Below are 21,391 nucleotides of genomic sequence, written 5' to 3' on the forward strand. Positions count from 1 at the left end.
CTTTCATTTATATTCTGCTGTTTCAGAAACTGATATATAAGCAGCTGCTTTCAGAATTACAGAGAACTGCTGGAGTTGAGCGTGGAAAGACACCCTTCTAGACGCCAACTCCTGGATGAGGACATGTCGTGTGAGACTGTAAATGGGTGTTCCCTTTTGTTCCAGATGTACTCTTGCCGTAGCTTTTCAGCGTTGGGCAGAGGCTCGTTGTCACAGCAAGCGGGGCAGTCCTGGGATGTCACAAGACTCTCGGCCTCCTCTCATGGAGATTGTGATCAGTGTGTGCTGGGAGTGCGCAGCATCGCTCCCCAGACGGCTGCTGCCAGCCTATTTAAACTATAACTTGTTTAAGCAGAGTTTCTAACCTTAGGGTAATTGGGATCTAACGCTGTAAAATTAAGGTTGAGAAGCTCTTTGAAACCAGGTTGCTTTCTGCAACGTGTTCATGTGCTTTCCCAGGCTGTTGCAGGGGAAAAAAAACCTGAAGGTCTTCACCTTCTTCTAGCACTGGTAATGTTTCCCCGTGTTGTTCCCATGGCTTTCCTCGTACAGGTTAAAAAGGTTATAAAGTAGTGGAGCTACAAATTCAAACACGCTGACGAGGACTTCGCATTTGGGAGAGGCGGAGGGGGAAACGTGATATCCATTGTTAACTTTTGGCAGATCGTCCGCATAACGCGCATTCTTCTGTGTTTCTCAGTTTCAGTAGGTTGGAGCTGTGATCCTGAAGTCATGGTATTGTTTGTCTTCGGTATCAGATTGTTTCCATTAGGAGCTGTAAAAAGATACAAATGGTTTTGGTTTGCTGTGGTCATTTTAAAATACATGGGGGGAGCGTCTCTGCGTTCCTGTACTGATCTTTATCAGACATTTCTCAGGTTTTCATTTAGCCTCTGGCCACAGGCTGACAGCTCAGCATCTGCAGGTTGTCCAGCCGCAGGATTCCTCCTGGCAGGCTAACGTGAATTCCCAACAGGTATTCAGCCCATCCTCCCCTCTGAGCGGGGTCACTAACATGCTATTGCAGAACAAGAAGTTTGTTGTCTGTTGGACTCTAAAGATAGCTGCGGTCAAAATTCATCGGATCTGAACGGTGTATCAGCACTCAGCTCCGCGCTGTTGCCGGGAAGCCCGCTTTCAGACTAGTGCGTTGTACATCAGTGTTGTTCCCCTGAATATATTCTCTCCAACTCTTTTATAATATCTCTTTTTCTGCCTCAGTATTCCACAGAGTCAGAAGAAAAGCAAAACCTTTACTTTTCGTTGCTCATTGCCCAGCACTGCTTGCATTTTGATGTCCTTGGCATGTGTTCTCCTAAATGGTCTGGCTCATCCCTCTGACACCTGAAACTCCTCAGTATAGACTAGTAGTTCTTCTGCTTGATCCTGTAAAGAATTTTTTCTTTACTCTGTTTCTGTACTGTACTTTTTTACAGCCAGAATTGTTTTATTGTGAGCGTTTATGTACTAGGTACCCTGGTGTGGTAGTTAACTCTGATTAGGCGCCGAGCAGAGCGCTATGAAACCAGTAGTTAAGACTAATGCGCTCATGCCGTTTCTGCGTTTATGTTCTCTGGGAGCAGAGGCTGGTGTTAACTCTGACTTAAGGCTGAAATCGCACTGTTCCAGAATAAATAGCACTTTAAATTTAAAAAAAAAAAATAAAAACATGTTTCCGGTTACTTTTGTCACACATGGAACAATTTAGCTGAACATCTTGCAAGCGTGCTTAGGCTGCCTCTGAAACGGAGTACCTGGATGCTTGTAGTCATACCTGAGCACGGAAGGCAGGCCACTCTGTCAACGAAGTTATTTCAGACCAGCTTTGTCATTCAGAACACCGTGGAATGGAGAAGTTGATAGTGGTACATTTTTCTTTTTGGATGTTCACCTCTGTGCATCTCAGCACTTTCCCGTATTCTTTTTTGCCCTTTTTTTCTGTGACCGTTGAAAACGAGTGCCTATTTCAGTAGATAACTGAAGCTACTCACTGAATCTGTCTTCCTAGGTCAATTCTGAGAGTACCTGAGGAGACTGCTAGACCCTTGCTAGTATTTCGATGTCCTAGGTGTGTTTTCACTTCCGTTTGAGGGACGTAAGTGGGGTGGGGCAGGCAGCTTGCGCTGGGAATGCTGTTACTTTAAACTGGTCTGTGCATTTCCCAAACCTTTCAAAGCTATACTGAGCTGCCAAATGGTTATTGTATTTATAAATCTGGAGTTATACATCAGTATGTCCGCACAGAAAGGCGTGCTGTTCTGTCCAGGCTTACCGAGTCTGGTAGCTCAAGATGCCGAGGGGTGGCAGAAAGCCTTGCTCGCTTTTTTGGTGCAGATTTGCGTTCCTTGGAGAGCTGGTTATTGTGGTGGTGGTTGAGAACAGAGTAACGCAGGGAGCAGGACTTGCTAAGTGAGGTCCTACGTAGCTGTTGTAGAATTTTTTGGTTGAAGGAGCATAAATCACCTTGGATGCAGTGAGTGGGACCTGATGGATGAGGAAGGAAGATGTAGAACCAGGTGTTCTCTCTTGGCTTTGCTAACTCTAAGTTGCAGGACAGTTTAACTCCCGCGTATCCGTTCCCTCCCGCCATGTATCCAGCTTGGCATCATGGTTTGGATGTCTGCATCTCCCAATAGATCCCACGCTGTGTAAGTGCCATACTGCTTGATGTTCCAGTTGATTTGGGACGCCCTTGCTGGATGGTGTGTAAACCCCTGCTTCTGAAGACAGTTTTAAAATTAAATCAACGTTGTGGTTTTCTTTGTGGTTAAAACCGATCAAAACCACCTTGCTGTGGATAGCAGTGTGCTTTTCAAAGTGAGATCCACAAGTTAGCGAAATAAATCGCCAGCATCCTGTTTGGAATAATGAATCCTGCTGCACTGCTGTAAGCATTTGGTACTGAAGGGAATTTTTGTGCAGTATTTGACCATTTGTCAGGATTGCGGTGATTGTTACTAGCACTCCTGCTGTTGTACGAGGTGCTGTTCTTACTGCAGGTTTATGGTTTAACAGCGCAGCTTTCACGACTGGGCACAGCAGAAGGCCTCCCTGCCGTGCAGAGCGCCCCGTGCTGATGGATGGATGGGATGTATGGCCGAGGTGCAAGGAGCACGGAGGTGGCGCTTTGATTCTGATCTAAATGTGGGAGATTGATTCGACTGAAGCAAACTAGTATGACGTGGAACTCTGAGAATGGGTGGCATTTCTTTGGTTGCTTGCATTTATATCATTATGGATTATTAAAAACTGTAATTGATTTGTTCAGTAACTACAGCGTGTTGCTGGATTCAGCTGATTCAGTTAGTTTTAAATGTTCATGATTTACAAAAACATCTCTGGGGCTTATTTTGAACAGAGTAGCCTGTTTTTCTGTTTCAGAGGTACATGCCACAGGGTTCAACTATCAAAATGAGGATGAAAAGGTTACGCTCTCCTTTCCCAGTACTCTTCAGAAAGGTAAGAGCTATTTTCATGCTTTTTGCTTGCTTCAACCGTGTGTTTAGGACACTTGCACTTGACAAAGCTGGAGTAGGACAGCTCTGTCTTCCCTGCAGTTTCTGACGGCGAATGGAGTGCTCCCTGGGGAGTCTGCCCACTGTAAGCTGCTTTGTGAGCCTCTGAATTGACAGTGTTGTTCCAGTAACGGCGATGTTTGCTTCTGGCACCCGAAGTGACTGTTATTATTTACCTGCTCTTGGAAGTTAGGCTCAGAAGCTGTTTATATTAGCCACTGATGATCTGTTTTCCTCTTACTGAGAACGAGCTAATCTGAATTACTGCAGTATTTTCCTAGGTGTGAATGTACTAATTATTTCAAATCTGCTACAGTTTTTTGCTCTGAGTTTGGCAATTGAAACTCAGCTCCTCAGTTTGAATAAAGCAGTTTTATTTCACCCTGCCAAACACAAATGTAAAGATTCTAGGGTAATAAAACTTTAGCATTTCATTCTGTGGGATGTTGGCATGCTGCCTCTCTGGTCAAGATCAGATTTCCCCTTTTGTACTGAGACATCAAGGGCAGAATAAATCCTGAGACTAATTGACTTACAAGCTTGAACGCAGCCAGTGCTCCGTCTTGGCTGTAGCAGATTTCGTGGGATGCTATTATTACTGGGTAGCCATCCTATATTTTTGCAAACTTGACTCAAAGGTGAGGATTGTAGGGTCAGACTTCTCAGACGGCTTAAGGTAGGTCTCTCCTGGGCACGGCATTGTGTTTAGAAGATGAGAATGGATACTGCAGCAGCCTTTGATCCAGTGCTAAAATGCTGGGGTGAGCCTGGCTTTGCCTGCGTTGCTCTGCGGGAGGTGGTTTGATGTAAGGCTCTGAAGGAGGCTGACAAAAAAGTGGAGATGGGTGAAGATGAGTTGACGGGACATCTTATTTCAGAAGGGCAGTGGGCCAGTTGAGTAGCCTGGCCTGAAGGTCCAGAGCAAATGAGCGTTCTGTTTGGCACATGCAGGTGACAATGGCCATCTGTTTCCGTTACAGGGACGGGGACGCTAAAGATAGACTTTGTAGGGGAGCTGAATGATAAAATGAAAGGTTTTTACCGAAGTAAATATACCACCCCTACTGGAGACACACGCTATGCTGCTGTCACTCAGTTTGAGGTAAGGACTGTATTTTTGTTTTCAGGGGATGTAATTTTTAATATAGGATTTGTGCTTGGAAGAAGCAAAGACACGATTTCCCGGCTTTAGTTATACCCTCTGGGTAAATTTAAAAAAATCCATATTTATTTGCTCTTAGTGTGGATGGGCAATACTAAAAGCAGCCTTTATATTGCGACTTCAAGGTCAGGGCATTCTGGATCTGGCAGATTCCCCAGCCGAGGGTCACGATGATGTGTGCTGCGTCGTGTACGTGCACGAGCTGCAGTGTTTAAGAACAGCTAGTCTCAAGTGTTACGTAAACCCTGGATATAATGACAGAATTTTATGCCATATTGTAATTTTGTATTTATCTGCCTGGTTACATAAAAACATGGAGTACTTACCTCATCCAAATGAAACGTTTCTTGGGTGCAGTCTGCTGACAGAATATAAATAGGTGGTCTTGTGTGTATGGCCTGTGAACGCCTGGGTGCTCTCTCTGCTTTCACATGACTGAGCTTTGCTCCTGTCATGACTCTGCTAAATTTTGCTCAGACTGTAGAATTCCATTAAAGCACAGAGTGCTTTTCAGCTGCGCTCTTTTTTTTTAATTTTTTTAATCCAAGAGTGAAATAAGTGATCACAGTAAGAATAAAATGCTCTAGTGCAGAGATCCAGAGTGTCGGTGAGGAGACTCTGTACCAATGACTAGCCATCATTCACCCAGCTTCTTGCCTGTAAAGTGTGCTGAATTTCTGAGAGTGTTTTACTGCCACAATCTCTTGTGTTCTATTTGTTTAATGCTCTTCTTTCCTTCAGGCGACTGATGCTCGCAGAGCTTTCCCTTGCTGGGATGAGCCTGCTATTAAGGCAACGTTTGATATTTCTTTGGTGGTTCCTAAAGACAGAGTAGCTTTGTCAAATATGGTAAGTTCTTGATGTGTGAGTAAACAGCACTTTAAATAAATTGTAATAAAGACAGCTTGTTATTTGATAGTTAATAGTAACAGACAGAATTAGGAATATAGGCTGTCTTGCTAGCTATTACTACGCGGCTCTGGATTGAGAGAACTTTTAAAAAGATGATATTGTGATGTCAGATGCACAAAACCTAAACAGGTTGTACAAAAAACAGTGGTGTTTGTTTAAAAAAAATAAAAAAAAAAAAGTCTTAGCATATGTCATGCCACGTGCTGCTCTATTAAGAGTGACTGGGCAAAAAAAAAAGCACCTTTGCATGTTTATATAGCTGATAGAACTGCGTAAGCAGACATAGCACTTGAGGTAATAAGGGCATTTTCTGCCCTAGAGAGTTTGTGACCAGACCTGGGGTTCGAGGTGCATGGGGTTCGAAGAACCTCTGTCACAAATAAAATGGGCATTTTCAGGTTGCTGTTTTCAATGTGGTGCAAATATTTCTAAAGTTGTTGTTGGAGAAGAGCAATCAGTTCATAAATAGACTTTTTTTATTCCAGTAGCTGACTTTCCTAGTTAGCTGTAAAGTCTAGCCTTACCCACTGACCTCGTGGTTATAATTTCTGTTTCAGAATTTAAGTGAGAGCCTGGTCCCTTACTGGGACGTGGGTAATGCTCTCTTTGGAGGACAGCAGCTGATAGCTTCTGTGTTCAGCTGCCTTTGCAGTACTGCAATATAACACATAATAAAAGTACACCTCTGAATGTGATAGGGCGTTTTTATTTAAGAGGGGAAGTATATTGTGGTCTGTATTTTAAAACTGTGAAAGTCCTTCAGTTTTAAATGCATGACTCATAATGATGGAATAGTTAGTCTGATGTGTTGCATAATACAGTTTCACTTTCATGAAACTAACTGGTTCCCTTTCACGTTGGAAGAATGTCATTGACCGGAAGCCATACCCAGATGATGAAAATCTGGTGGAAGTGAAGTTTGCTCGCACCCCTGTCATGTCGACGTATCTTGTAGCGTTTGTGGTGGGAGAGTATGACTTCGTAGAGGCCAGGTCCCTTGATGGCGTCTTAGTGCGTGTCTACACTCCTGTTGGCAAAGCAGAACAAGGAAAGTTTGCATTAGAGGTAAATGCGCCCAGGGTGGCCTCGTTGTTGTAGCGATCTCTGACAGGCTGGACGTAGCGCTGCCCTCGGTTCAGTCGCCTAAATCCACACCCAGCTCATGAGGGTGCTTCTTGCTTTAATGGCTCAGAGAGGCTGGACTTGATCCTAAACAGAATTTCAGTTGTGAACAAACTGATGTCTATAATGATGAAAACATATGGTTTAATTCAGTTCTGATTTGGTGATGTAGACTCTGGTCCAAAGATGATGAGAAATACTGAGGGGCTGGCTACAGCCTGGGAGAAAAAGGGGATGGGAGTCTTCCAAACCATTGTGCTCTGGAAGCTGGGAATGGGGCTTCTGGAAGAAATCTCGTGTATGCTGCTTTCTTAGGCTAGTTTCAGTCATAAATTTTCAAGATTTACCAACTGTTCCAAGTTAACGTAACATTTCTCCTCTTATTTATTACAGGTTGCTGCTAAAACTCTGCCTTTTTATAAGGACTACTTCAATGTTCCTTACCCTCTTCCTAAAATTGATCTCATAGCTATTGCAGACTTTGCTGCTGGTAAAGTAACTCACTTTGTTGATGAACTGTACTGCATTTGAATTTTAAACATTTAGGAAGAGGTGTGTATCAATATCAATAAACCTTTGTATTTATTTTATAAAGGTGCCATGGAGAACTGGGGCCTTGTTACTTATAGGTATGCCGTTAAAATACTGTCTTTCCCCCTCTTTGTTCACTAATTCTTGGAAGTAACTGGATTAGTGTTAGGGAGCTGTAATTATTGGGTGTCATCCCGAGTAAGACTGAGTAAATACCTTCAACTCTCGCTTCGGTTTGGATAACTGACCTCTGCAGCAGCGTGCATTATTGTACCAACGTTAGGAAGGCAAGAATGAGCTGTTACAACTACTGTCCAAGGGTGTGAGGTTTTTAAGTGTCTGGCAGCACTGCCTGTTCTACAAGAGAACTTTCTTGGCTGCTTTTTTTCCCCGTAAAAGTTATGTGCTTACTGACACAGCTGGAAGAGTTTCTGATTTTATGTTGTAGGCAAGTTGGTAAATTTAGCAACCACAGTGTAACCATGTGGGTATGAGTAAATCAAATACTACCTTGCCTTCCTTTTCAGTTTTGTTTTTTTGTCTGATCAAGCTTTTGTACTTTTGCTTGATGATGTGACATTATCTGTGCTCGTTGTTAGAATGATTTTCCTTCATTTTGTACAACATTGGTCTCGTAAGCTTTGGACTTTAAATCCTGAAATAGTTTGAATTTCTTCTGCTAAACTTTTAATTTGGCCTTCAAAAATTGAAATGGAAATCTGAGCCCAGGTTTAAAATCTACTTGTCTGCTTATTGCAATTCTGTTGAAACCTGGTATTTTATTCCCTGTGCGGGAAAAAAAAATTGTCCTGGATGAGTAGAATTTTTTGGAAGCCTTTCTTAATTGTGCTGTTAATTTTTTTTTCCCCCTTATGCTCAGTTTAGCACACTTACTCTATCCCTTTGGGGACAGAAGGTTGGCATGATCTGTGGGCACCATCTCTGTTTTGAGCTGCACGTTTTTCCCCCTTGAGATGCAGCAGTCCAGTCCGTTTCCAAGTGACCCGCTAAGTCCTGGTCACGACAGGGGTGTTCGTAGCAGAAGGTTGTGCGCCTGATCTAGGTAGCACCTGCGTGTGTGTGTGCGCTCTGTGTGGAGAATCTTGTGCGTCTGCGGTGGCGAGTGTGGCACGGCTGGTTGTGCCCTGGGAAGAGTGGGATTCCTTGGGGCTGAGGGAGGCAGAGATTACTTGCTGTGCAAGGGGAGTTAAGGGTCCTAGGTTATGTAGGTGAGCTATTTTATAAACAAAGGCTAAAGTTTCTTATTTCTGCCTGGGTTTTTGCACTTGTCTTCTTGCATGCCATAAGGAATTATTGCTCCAAAGCATTCCAACAGCTGTGGAACTTACCAAAATAATTTAATGTCTAAACTGAAATAGCTCTTGGGTTTTTTCAGTTGTAATGATCACTTTTTAGCTTGCTTAGGTAATTTAACCTACTTCTGATTGTTTTTTCCCTAGGCATGTATCACTCTGTTCAGTTATCTTTCTCTCTTAAACACAGGGAGACTGCATTGCTCATTGACCCCAAAAATTCCTGTTCTTCATCTCGCCAGTGGGTTGCTCTGGTCGTAGGACATGAACTCGCTCATCAGTGGTTTGGAAACCTTGTGACCATGGTATCTAACAGAAGTTCTTCTAGTTTTCTTTGATGTGGTATTTCAAGTGCCCTTAATAGCAAATATGCTTTCTTTAAAATTTAAGTACTTAAATAGTGCTTTATTACCACTTTCTTCTTTACTAGCCTGTTCTTTAGAAGTATTCCTAGATGTTTTCTATGTGAAGCAATGTTTAGTTTTTTTAATATAGCCCTACTTTTCCATGGAAATTATTTTATATTGCCTAGATTACTTAGAAGCAGTAATCCACTCTTCCTTTCAGCAGGCATGGGTCACTCACCAGGCTTTCCTACCAGGCAGACATATCGGTACCAGCTGAACATTGCACATAGCTCTAGTCCAGGAGCTGAAAAGTTGCTCAGTAGTAACTCATATGAATTACTTCGGATATATGGGGAGCCAGCTGTCTGAATGGTCTGATGTTTAAGTCATTTTGGTGGGAATAAAAGCATATCTGAGGCAGCAAGACTGAAATCTGTAAATAAATTCCATTTAGTGCTAAAAACTGAAACCCGTATCTGTCAGAGCTTCTGCTGTTAACAAATGGCTCCAGCTTACTCTGTTAATCAGATCTGACATTCCTTTTCTCAAACCCTGCAAACAGATGCTTGAACATAAATATTTCATAGGTTAGGAAGTTTCTTGTATCGTAAGAAGCTAGTGTGTTTGGTAAGAAAACATGGCTTGCGGAGCCCCAGACCTCCATTGTTTTGGCTTTTACACTGCTTAAGTGAAGTGTGAATGGATGGAGGGAAAAACCCAGAGTAAATATTAATTATAACACTAAGCAAAGTTTGTCAAACTTTTATACCGTGCCGTGCCTCTTAAAATGCAGTCAGCTGTGTCCATTCCTGCTTGCGGTAGCACAGGTAGTTTCCATGTGAGAGCAACACAATATTTAAATGGAAAAGTAATATTAAGTAATGTATTTTTAGCTTTTAGTCCAGCTGAGCAGCTGGAAGCAAGGAGAGTCAGCATCATATGATTAGACAACACTGTAGGATGCCAGCAAGTGCCTTGGGGACCATTAGTGACCCATAATCTGTTCGTGGTCCTTTTGACCATTGAGAACCGTAGCAGTAAGCTTGAGAAAGTATCATTTACAAGAATCTCTTAAATTTACATTGAATTAGCTTTTTATTTTCCTTTTGGAGGTATATATCTTAAAAAAAAATTTCTTTAATGATTTTTTCTCTTCATTATTTCATGTTCTGTGATGCAATTGTGAAATATGAAAAAAACATTCCAATGTTTCTTCCTAACGTCCAGAAAGTCAGCTTCCTCCTCTATAATCGGAGGTGCATACAGCACAGCAGAAAGCCTCAGCAGCATCACTGGTTTAGTTTGCCAGTACCAGGTCTTACTGGCCAGCACAACGTGCCAGTTCTTCTGTGGCAAACAAAATCAGAATACTTCCAGGGGAAGAAATAGATTTGTGAGTAATTAGCATGCCAGTGGCCTAAGATAGAAAAACAGGGAGGTGAAGAGATTTAGAAGTCCAACCTAATTGCCCAAGAATCTATTTTGCAGTTGCATTAATCCTCTGGCACCAACTTGTGTGTATTGGAACCTTGTCTTGGAAACCGATGCGATCAGAAATGTAAAAGAAAGTTGGATAGTCTCCACTCTAAAAATAAAGTGCAGCTTATCTGTATAGAGTTTCAGTAACAGCTTTCCGTATGGAAACTCCGCCCTCCCGGGGTAAATGTTTCATTCATAGCGGAAGCAGTAGTTCTTTGCAGAACAGCTTACTGGACTGATTCGACATCCCGCTCGGTTCCTTTGGCTGAAGGGCCCGCACCGTCACAGCCGTGCTCGTCCGAGTTAACCACCCCATTTCCATTTAAAGAACGGTTGGCAGGTGCAGTTATGGAAAAGGAGTTTTCCTCAGTGTCTGTAGCTTGTTTCCTTCTCTCACCTACTTCAGTAAAATATTAGAAATGAAGGGAAGAATTTAAAAATGGCAATGTAACATTCTTATCTTAAAAAAACCGAAGCCCACCTTTGGCTGGTGAGCAACAACTTTTAACTGTTTACCAGATTTCAGGTTTCCATAGACCAGAACACTTTTTCAGATTCCAGCTTTTCTCCCTTATGCAAGCACACTCTTTAGCAAAAAAAAAAAAAAAAACAAACCCAAAACCAGCCAAAATCAGTCCTCTGCAGCTGCTGCTGTTCAGTTTGGAAAAGACACTGTCTTGTTGCCCACAGTTCTGCTGCTTTCCTGAGCTGTGGCTGACTTTCCCTTAGTCGAGGTAACACTCATGGCTGTCCCCTGAGCAGCTCTGCTCTGACCTCTACTCTGGTCTCCAGGAATTTCATTTGTACCTGATGCAGTTCTCCATTCAGAGTTTCTAAAACTTAAGACAGAGGGGAAGAGAGTTACTGGGTGCTGCTCTTCTGGGGCTGGTAACGTCTTTATAGAGAAGAATTTGTGCTCACAAGTGTAACCTGTTTGTCTGATTTGTACTAAATTTGGCCATTAACAGCGCATCTTTGCTGGAAACTTCTTGTTGATTAAATGAAGCTCCTGGAATTTTGTTCTTTATTCTGCCTTCTCATCTTTCCAGGAATGGTGGACCCATCTGTGGCTGAATGAAGGATTTGCCTCCTGGATTGAGTACCTGTGTGTAGATCACTGTTTCCCAGAGTACGATATCTGGACTCAGTTTGTTTCTGCTGATTACACACGAGCGCAGGAGCTTGATGCCTTAGACAACAGTCATCCTATTGAAGTAAGTTCTGTCTTTGCTGTTGATCGTCTCCTTTTTTTTCTTGTCAGCTGGGTGTAAGCTTTTTTTCCTATTAAGAAAGAAGGGAACTTTGCAGTCATTCTTTGCAGCTCCTTAAACACTAGAACAAGCAAAATCAAAATATTGTGGCAGTTAAAATTGTTCTCACTGTTCATTATCCCGTTTGCCACAGGTTAGTGTTGGCCATCCATCCGAAGTAGATGAAATATTCGATGCTATTTCTTACAGCAAGGGAGCGTCTGTAATCCGAATGCTGCACGACTACATTGGTGATGAGGTAAAAAGACTGATAAAAAGCCAAGTGTAGATTGTAAAAATCTTTTTACAGTTAAAAATACTGTTTTAAAAATTACATCTGTGTATTCTGCATTTTGAAAGCTTTTCTACAATTTGTATTGGGGCTCTATTTGAACTTGCTTAGGAGAAATAAGATAGTAGGAAAATATGTAAGGAGTTACTGATGTGCATGCTGATCCTAAGATTCCTTGGCTGTTTCTTGAATATAAATACAGCACGGAGGGAGGACAGAAAAGACCTCCGTTCCAGTGCCATTACATGTTCAATTGTATGTTCCCAGGACTTCCGGAAAGGAATGAATTTATATTTAACGAAGTTCCAGCAGAAGAATGCCGCTACAGGTAACGGGTGGTGATTTTGTGCTTAAGAAGAGTGATTTCCGGAGACAAAATTTTCAGTGCTGAAGTGATGCATTTCTAAACAGCTGGTTTTTCCACCTGAGATAGCTGAAATGCAAGGAAATAATTGGCCTGTTTCCAGTTTCATACGATGTGTCCCCTGCACAGCCAGAACTCAGCATCCTCTCGGGGTTTTCCGTCTGAGGAGTACGTTGCTGAAAGGGCTGCATCTACCGTTGATAACCACATCTGCGCAGTAATCTGATTTAGAAACAGTGTGTTGATTTGCCAAGTAAGCCTTTTGCAAGCTTTCTTTTGCAGTATTGATTGCATGCGTGATTAAAACAGTTCAGAGTCTTGTCTAACGTCTCACGGCGCTTTCTTTACTGAAACCTCTTTTTTGTGTGTCAGGCATACATGTAGAAGTGGAACACCATGCTCTATCAGCCGAAACCAGTCCACGTTGTTCAGTCAGCTCTTTTGGCATAATCTATGAAAAGCCCAAGGAAAATATTCTTCTATTTACCATTTTGAATATTTAATGCTCGTTTTTATTATACTTTATCACAATGCATATTGATTGCAAAATTTTAGTAGTAAAGAAGCTTTCTTCTCCCCTTTCTGCCCCGTGAGTGGTTTAAACTATTTCCTTTTTATTGCCTAGCTTCTGCTACAGTTGGATAAAACACAGCCCAAAACATGAAGGGTAAACTGGAGTAATAGCACAGCCTCCCCCCTCCAGTGCCCATGTAGTGTCCTTAATAGCATCTGACGTGTCGGGACTCTGGGAGTCCTCAGCCAGACTTTTCTTCTGCAGAGGACCTCTGGGAGAGCCTGGAGAAAGCTAGCGGTAAACCGATTGCTGCCGTGATGAATACATGGACCAAACAGATGGGATTTCCGCTCATCTATGTGGAAGCTGAACAGGTAAATGTAACTGCATTTTTCAGCACTTCAGATCAAAAGTTCTGCCTTTAACTCTGTTTTTGGATCAAATTTAGTAGTATCCCGTTATTTTAGACGTCCTCTTTGATCAGGAGGCAGTGCAGCGGGTTGCTTTGCTTAGTGACAGTTCTGTTTCTGAAGGGAGGGGAAGTGCAGCTCACTTGAGGAACCCAGCGCGAAGCGATACGCAGTTATTCCACAGGCGCTCTGCATCATGTGCTTGGAGTTTGCTGACATAGCCCGTTTGCTCTTTGTGTGTGAAATGTGTTGGGGGAGGGAATATCTGACTTAGCTCCCCATGCCACGCGTTTTGCTTCTCACTCCAGTTTAATTATGCTTATTCTACAAGATTGCAGGGCGAGTGAGGATCACTGGCTGGAAGCTGAAGTCAGACAGCAAATTCAAATGAGAAATAGGGCATGTCTGTTTTAACAGTACCTGATTAATGCATTGCGATGATTCTTGAGGGAGCTCCTTTTTTGGGGGAGAATACAAGTTACTCCGTTTAACAGAGCGCACATGAACGTATTGTGATACACAGAAGCTGAAACATTCTGATCATTCCTTTCTCTCTCCCTTTTTCTCTTCTTTTTCTTTCCTCAGCAAGAAGATGACAAAGTGTTGAAGTTAGTCCAGAAGAAATTCTGTGCCAGTGGACCATATACTGGTAAGAGGAGCGCTAAGAGCAGGAGTGGAGTGTTTGTTGCTTTTCGTGCGATGGCAGCAACTTTGAGAGACCAGACAGCTGTACTGCAGAGCAGGCGGGTGCTCTGCTTGGATTCCAGTGTTTAAGTATTTGTTAAGACTTTAGAAACTCAAAGTTGAGCGCTCTCACAGGCGTGGTTTCCATGTCCTCCTTGCACGGAGAACAGCACTGATCTGCAGCCTTTGGCTCAGTGTTCGTTCTGAGCTGCGTTTCTCCTGATGTCTGGTTTAAGGCCGGTGCTGTCATCTGAGCTCTGTAAGCTGCTGGTTTTACAGTGGCGCTGAAGTAAAAATGCCTCGAGTGGAAGCCAGCTCTGTCTTGAGACACAGATTCCAGTCATCTTTCATACTGGGGGAAATTAAAATGTTATGCTTGAAAGGTGATTTAAGGATTCTTGAGTTTTAACTCTAGAACTGCCATTTTCCTTCAGATTTGTGCCTTTTCAGATCTAAATTTAACTAGCCTTGCTTAAACTGCTGCTGAAATCTGTTTGAACATCAGGCAGAGTTTCTCAGTGTTATGTGCATACTGGTTTTTCCTTAGGCCTTCCTTTTTCTTGTTTCTTCTTCTAGGGGAGGATTTTCCCACATGGATGGTCCCCATAAGTATTTGTACAAGTGATGACCCCACCTGTGCCAAAATGCAAATATTGATGGACAAACCAGAGCTCACCTTGGTTTTGAAAGATACCAAACCTGACCAGTGGGTAAAGGTGAGTTGTCACAAACAACAACATTACTGGGAGTAAGTTTGATTGTCACTGTAATGTTCCATTGCATTTCATTTTTCTTTTTTTTTTTTTTTTTTTTCTTTTTTTCCCTCCCTACTTGCAATCTTGTATTTCTTACGGAGGGGCCTCTCTGTGCTGCTGCTGAATATTGGCTCCTCTCTGTGATGCTTGCCTAGTGCAGTCCTTTCCCTTCCAAGAGTAGTCTAGACAATATAAACTTGAACCTTTTAAGAGTTTGAGCCCGGAAAAACAGTGTCCAATTAGAGGCAGCTTTTGAGTTGAAATGTGGTGGCTTTTTTGGTATCCCGTGGCAACTGCAGTTTAGTTAAAGTCCATCCTGGGAAAAAATAGTCCTGTTTATCTTTCATTAGTGTGAAGGTTTTCTGCTGGCTCTTGCCAGACAAGTACAAATCTGCAAGTGAAGAAATTCACTGTTGCAGTCTCCCGCAGACAGCAGTCAAACTGCATTTAAAAACTGAAAGGCAGCAACTGGCTGGGATTATTGCTGTATGAGCTGCTGAGGTCGGAGAGTGATTGTAAGCTGGAGATGTGTTCTGAGAGGTGACTCTGATATTCAGAGACTAACCCTTAATGTTATTTCAATCAAGTCTTCCCATTTAACGAGCAGGGGCTGTCAGCTGTCAGGCCTGAGTGTTCTCCTGAATCGCCCCATCTGTCTGGATCCTCCCTGGTAATGACGAGGGGCACGAAACGAACAACTCTGAGGATGCCCTGTCGAAGTGAGGGGGAAGTTTGGTATTGCTGCCTGAGAAAGCAACAGCGCAGCTCAGTCCAAGGTGAATTTGTAGGACTGCTGGCTGCAAAGGCTGTCAGTCTGTGAGGTTTTTTGTTAGTGCCGTAGTACTGAGGACTGGCAGTTGGACTGGCCAGCAGCAGCAAAAGCCGCGATGTCCTGAGAGCTCAGCAGTGGTTTTGGTTTATGCCAGGGACTGTTGTTCAGCCAGCCACAGTATGCGGCCATCTACACTGAAACGGTCGTAGGTAGCAGCGTGTAGCCATTGTTCATCGAGCTTACTGGCCGTGATTTGCTTTTGTGCTGGGCAGAGGTGCTTGCTCTCCGTTCTTAAGGAAATGCTGTTCTCTGTTGAAATGGAACGGAGCAGCTTGTGGGAGAGAGGTTACAAAAGTTAAGATTCTAGCACCTGCAGTCTCCTGCATTTCATCTTTTCAGTGCATTACTTCAATTAGGAGTTACCCCTAAAAGAGAAGTTTCTCTTTTCTCCTTGCTCCTAGTTTTAACTCTAGCCTCTGTTTCTTTGTCAGCTTGCTCTCACCTTCTGTACCTCTTAGTGAACATTTCTTCTTCAAAATCTTAAATCTTTCTCTCAAGTTTTTTTTGTTTTCTTTAAATGATAGTGACTGACTTCTCTGAGCTCTGATGACTTCAGAAATTTCTAGTGGTTCAGAAATAAAAAAAGTATTTCCTTATTTGTTCCTTACTTTTAATTTTTCACTCTTTTGGTACATTCCAGCTAAACCTTGGAACAGTAGGGTTTTACCGTACTCAGTATAGCCCTGACATGCTGGAGAGTTTAGTACCAGCGATCAAAGACCTCTCCCTACCCCCTGTGGACAGGCTTGGCCTGCAGAATGATCTTTTCTCTCTGGTAAGCAACCCTTTGCTATTCTATCTAATAGCGAGAGCAGAAACTGGTGTCTGAAGAGTCAGTCTCAGTTTCTGGAGGCACAGTGCTGTTGGGATTACTGCATACATCTAGCTATTAATTAGCTTAACAAGTTCTAACCTGTGTTACAAGACTTACACCCTGTGGAAGCAGTCTGTAGCTCCTGTTCCACTGTTCTCTGGAGGAGTGTATTACAATATAGCATTTTAACACAACTGTTTTGAGACCTTGCTTTCCTTTAACTTAGGAAAAGGGGGGTATTTTAACGATCCCCTCAATGACTTTATCAAGTACAATCAGCACCATGCGCTTTATTCAGTTGGGCTTGTTAAAGCTGTCCTGCTCCGGAGACCAGGGCTGTTGGGGACTCTTGCTGTTTAACAGCAAGGGATCTCCCGCAGGCAGGTGTTGCGAGCTCTGGACAGTTAGTTACTCTGTATTTCAACTTGCACTTTCTTATTCTTGCTAGTCAGCAAGTATGTGGGAACTTCAAAAAAGGTGGGTCTGATACCCTGCCCCTCTAGCGTCAAAGCTCGTAACTCCTGTCCTGTCTCAGTTGAAGGGGTTTGAAACTGTAGCTTTGAGTAATTTCCCAGATATTGCAGGACTGACGGACAAAAACATGGAGCAAATAATACGAGTAGGAAGATCGTGTTAGACTCCTATTTTGGTGTCAGTTTTTATCACAGACGAGCATAGCTTAGATAACAGAAATTGATCTTCACCTCTTCTCTGGTGCCGCAAATGACTGGTCTGGTTCCAGGTTAACAAAAATCTGAGCAATCTGGCTGGAGATGCCTACTGTGGGTGTTACTGGCTCCTCTAAGACAGAAGTGTTTTCGTGGTGCTGTGAAGCGGTTAATATAAAATCTTCCTGGCAGAGGTGGAAAGGCAGTGCTAGTTGTACTAATTCATGGGGAACAGGAAGCAAAAATGACTTCTGTAGTTTAAACTCGCAATTTAATGAAGAGCAAAGACTAAACCTCTAAATCTTTAGAGTTTTTAGTTAAAATAAGATTTTAGTGGGTGGGTATCTGGCTGAGAATAACTCCAGGGGTTTACTTCTTTTTGCCAGCATTGCTGCAATTTTGTTAACTCAATCTCCTTGTCTGTTCCTTGTTTGCCAAATGCGCTCATAATTATGTAGCGGTCTCCTTGTAGAGTGCTCACCTGTGAATAAAGCACTGTGTGCCGGAGCAGCCAGCTGAGGCGCTCTGGCGAGCGTTAACTCACCTGCGCAGAACTCCACAACAGAGAAACGCAGTTTATGTGCAGGCTGTGGAAACCGAACAGGGAAGACTGCAAAATAATGTGATAAGCTAGTAAATGTCTTTGGAAGTAAGAGTAATCCATGTCTTGTCCTCTCCCAGGCCCGAGCTGGAATCATTAGCACTGTAGAGGTTCTAAAAGTGATGGAAGCTTTTGTGAATGAGCCCAATTATACTGTGTGGAGCGACCTCAGCTGCAACCTGGGGATCCTCTCTACGCTCCTGTCCCACACAGACTTCTATGAGGAGATCCAGGTGTTCGTGAAAGATGTCTTTTCCCCAATAGGGGAGAGACTGGGATGGGACCCCAAGCCTGGAGAGGGTAGGAAACTTATCCTGTGAAATCTGGTGGTGGTTTTGGAAAACTCATGCATAAATAAGCTATCAAGGGAGGAAGAGGAATATGAAGTAGGCATTCAGGGGTATTTTTGTACTTAAAAACAGACAGGCAAACACAAAACCCCAAAGCAACCCGCTGTTATCGGATGCAAGTAAAAATGGTAAAACTTTTCCCTACCTGGTCACTGATTGATAGAAATTCTCTGCTCTAGCTTTGCATCTGTTGGAGTGCGTTATTTGACTCCAAGGATGGAAAGCCACGTGTTTACGTATCCTAGTCAGTCCTGTTGTAAACACAAGTGGTTAATATTACTGACTTAGCTCAGATTACTGACCTAGCCTGTCGTATTTGGGCCAGAATAATCTCCTGATTGCCATTAAAAAATATCCAAATGAAACAATGTATTCTCCAGTTGGCACCAAGGAGAGTGGGATATCCTCAGGCACATGAAAGGATTGTTATACAGCTCTGCCCTGATCACTCTAGGTGGAAGAACACTTAATTGCTGAATTGTGTCTCTAAATATTTTATTTTTTTCCTCCTTCTCACTCATTAGGTCATCTAGATGCCCTTCTGAGGGGTCTGGTCTTGGGCAAACTGGGAAAAGCTGGGCACAAGGCAACATTAGAAGAAGCCCGACGCCGATTTAAGGACCATGTGGAAGGAAAACATGTGCTGTCAGCTGATCTGAGGAGTCCTGTAGGTTATTTTGAATTTTGGTTCCCAAAAGACCGTCCCCACTCGCTTAGCACTGTGTGCGCTGAACTCTTGTATTTCCAAGAATAGGGAGGCTAGAGGAAACCAGTTTCAAGGTTTGAGAACAACTGGGTTTGGCAGAGGTGGTGGGAGCTTGGATAAGTCCTCTTTTGAAGAAAATTATACTGGGGAGCATGGGACACACACCCCTGTGTTTCCTGATTCAAGTAAGGATCATCTGTCGTGGCCAATATTCAGTAAGCTCAGCTGTACCCACGTTGGCTGTACAATTCTGGTCTCTAGATTGTGCTGCTTTTTGGGTTTTGAAGACTATTTAAGTGTAATGCTGAACCTGAGCTGACTTCTGCTCATTTACACCCACCCGTGAGCAGCCTACGTCCTCCAGGTTTACAAGCACTGTGGTCAGCTGCAGGGATCGTGGAGGAGTTCTGCAGGTGTCAGCTGGGCCGTGCAGAGCGCAAGGTCGAACTGTGGTGGAGCTGGGTTGAGTGTAGGTGAAGTATTTACTAGCTAGGTGTTGCATAGTGCAAGGATTTCTTGTTCTGGTGTTTTGCTGGGGTTGAAATTACCAAAATTACACTGAAATTGAGGAAAAGGTAAAGGAGTTGAACCATCGTTAAAATCCAGTCGTAAAACATAGGAGGGATGAGTGCCGGTATCTTCCAGATCTGTTCACTTGTCTGAAATCTAACCCAAATGTGTGGAAATGGACTGTTGCATTTCTAAAAGTGTGAGTTTTGAAGGACCTTCCTTGCTTATGCTCTGTCTTAGGTCTATGTCACTATTCTGAAGCATGGAGATAGTACCACTTTAGACACTATGCTGAAGGTGAGTGCACACTCTCTCAACGCTGCCAGCTTCTGCAGTGAAAAGCTAAATATTCCACCCTGCGTGTTCCTCTGAGATGTAGTTTATCTGCAAACAGGCTCAGTCCAATGTCTTGCAGATGGTGTGAACGCTAGGACTTCAGCGGGGTGTTCCTGGGGCCGAGTGTAGGGTGAAATTGCCACCTAGTGGATTGCTGCGTCTCTCGCTTTACGATTATTTTCCATTGCTTGCAGGCACGGTCCTGCTTGACCTCATACAAACAGCGGTGAAGGTCCCTTTATCACTAATGGTCCTTTCTGCTGATGTTCGTGTAACGAGGTCTGTAATGTGGACAGCTGCAGGGTGATTGATGAAGAAGTTCATTTGTCACAGATTAGGTTTGAAGACTAATTTAGCAGCTCTAGCGTACGCGGCAAGTTCAGTAGCGCCTGGTAAGAGGCTGGCGTTTAACACCATGCGCTAACGCTATTCGCTTTGGCTTTGAAGCTTCACAAGCAAGCAGACATGCAGGAGGAGAAGAACCGAATCGAGCGAGTTCTTGGAGCCATCTCTCAACCAGAACTGATTCAGAAAGTTCTCACCTTTGCACTTTCAGTAAGTTATTGGGAAAGCTGTCGCTCCTCGTGAGAATGACAAGTGCTTCCAGAGCGCTTGGTGCTAGAGCACTGCACATATAATGCACTGGAACAGGGAAATCGTCTTAATGATTAAATCTGAGTTGTATGTTAAAGTCTGGGGGGGAGGAAGAAGCTGTCACGGACAGATTCGGTGTAGAGATGCATGAAGCCAATTCAGCACAGACATGCTGGATTTGTTGAAACAGCCTTGAATACTCACCCCCATTTTCATCTTCAGGAAGAGGTACGTCCCCAGGACACAGTATCTGTTATTGGTGGAGTAGCTGGAGGCAGCAAGCAGGGGAGGAAAGCTGCGTGGAAATTTGTAAGGGACAATTGGGAGGAACTTTATAATCGATACCAAGGTGGATTCTTAATATCCAGACTAATAAAGGTATGTGTGGCTGGAAGAAAAGTCCTGTTCACCAAAACTAGGCTGTTATATTTCAAATGCGAAATGCTTACCCTGGGTTAATATTTTTTTCCTTCAGCTAACAGTGGATGGATTTGCAAACGATAAAATGGCCGCAGAAGTTAAGGTAAGACACTTTAATTAAAGAAGTGATTAACTTAATCTGTGACAAACCTTGCGTGCTCTAGACTGTAGGCACCTGATGGAAGAGCCACGAGTTTCTGTGCCGTTTTTGGTTTTGAACTGTGGCTCTGCCTCTGACTGCTTTGACTGTTTCCTGGTTCCCAAACTGCACTGCTTTAGGTTGAGTTATTTTACTGAAGCGCCTTAAATGAGCACTTTCACAAAGCGATGACCAACTTCTAGTTCTCCTTCTATTTCATTACTTTCACTCTTAAACTTTTATAAAACCCAGCACGGGTTGTGGCAGGGGTTTTGAGATTCCCCAAAACACAACGTTTAAAGTTCGGTGCAGCAAAACTCACAGTTGTCACAGCTTCCATGGTGAGCTGAGGCTTGTCCCGCCACTTGGATCCTCCCCGGGCTGACACGGCACACTTGGGGCTGACAGCGCAGGGACTCCTACGGGACAAACACGGCAGGAATGAGCTCGATGCCGTCCTGTGGGTCTGGGTTTGATGTGGTCTGTGCTGTGCACTGAGAGCAGGGCTTTGGCACCAGGCAGGTCCCTGTGTTTGCAGTCTGTCCTGAAGCCGGTGTCTCAAGGTGATGTGATCCCATTACTGGACTCAACGTCCCCTCTGACTTGGGAGGGTAGGTGCTGGTGTTAGTAGTGCTTTAAAAATGTGTAGGCTTTATTATGTGCTCTTTGCCTGCACTTTTACAGGAGCTCCTTTTTGGAGCTGAGCCATGACCTTTTTTTTTTTTTTTTTTAAAATCATGTAGTGACCTCTTCTTAGAAAATATTCAGTAG

General features: G+C 43.4%; 1 protein-coding gene across 1 annotated transcript in view; it reads left to right on the plus strand.

The window, feature by feature from the left end:
• Positions 1–21,391, plus strand: part of NPEPPS (aminopeptidase puromycin sensitive) — a 37,110-nt gene that overhangs the window by 13,458 nt on the left and 2,261 nt on the right. The window contains exons 3-22 of the mRNA XM_086766958.1: positions 3,382–3,459; positions 4,496–4,617; positions 5,419–5,526; positions 6,454–6,654; positions 7,105–7,201; positions 7,307–7,340; positions 8,746–8,860; positions 11,431–11,595; positions 11,786–11,890; positions 12,191–12,251; positions 13,066–13,175; positions 13,797–13,860; positions 14,472–14,611; positions 16,123–16,257; positions 17,646–17,865; positions 18,440–18,582; positions 19,372–19,428; positions 19,915–20,022; positions 20,284–20,439; positions 20,537–20,584. Coding sequence (XP_086623084.1) covers positions 3,382–3,459; positions 4,496–4,617; positions 5,419–5,526; positions 6,454–6,654; positions 7,105–7,201; positions 7,307–7,340; positions 8,746–8,860; positions 11,431–11,595; positions 11,786–11,890; positions 12,191–12,251; positions 13,066–13,175; positions 13,797–13,860; positions 14,472–14,611; positions 16,123–16,257; positions 17,646–17,865; positions 18,440–18,582; positions 19,372–19,428; positions 19,915–20,022; positions 20,284–20,439; positions 20,537–20,584 — 2,267 coding nt within the window. The remainder of the gene's footprint in view (positions 1–3,381; positions 3,460–4,495; positions 4,618–5,418; positions 5,527–6,453; positions 6,655–7,104; positions 7,202–7,306; positions 7,341–8,745; positions 8,861–11,430; positions 11,596–11,785; positions 11,891–12,190; positions 12,252–13,065; positions 13,176–13,796; positions 13,861–14,471; positions 14,612–16,122; positions 16,258–17,645; positions 17,866–18,439; positions 18,583–19,371; positions 19,429–19,914; positions 20,023–20,283; positions 20,440–20,536; positions 20,585–21,391) is intronic.

The sequence above is a fragment of the Chlamydotis macqueenii genome, chromosome 25 (assembly GCF_036417535.1).
Source record: "Chlamydotis macqueenii isolate bChlMac1 chromosome 25, bChlMac1.mat, whole genome shotgun sequence".
Lineage (NCBI taxonomy): Eukaryota > Metazoa > Chordata > Aves > Otidiformes > Otididae > Chlamydotis > Chlamydotis macqueenii.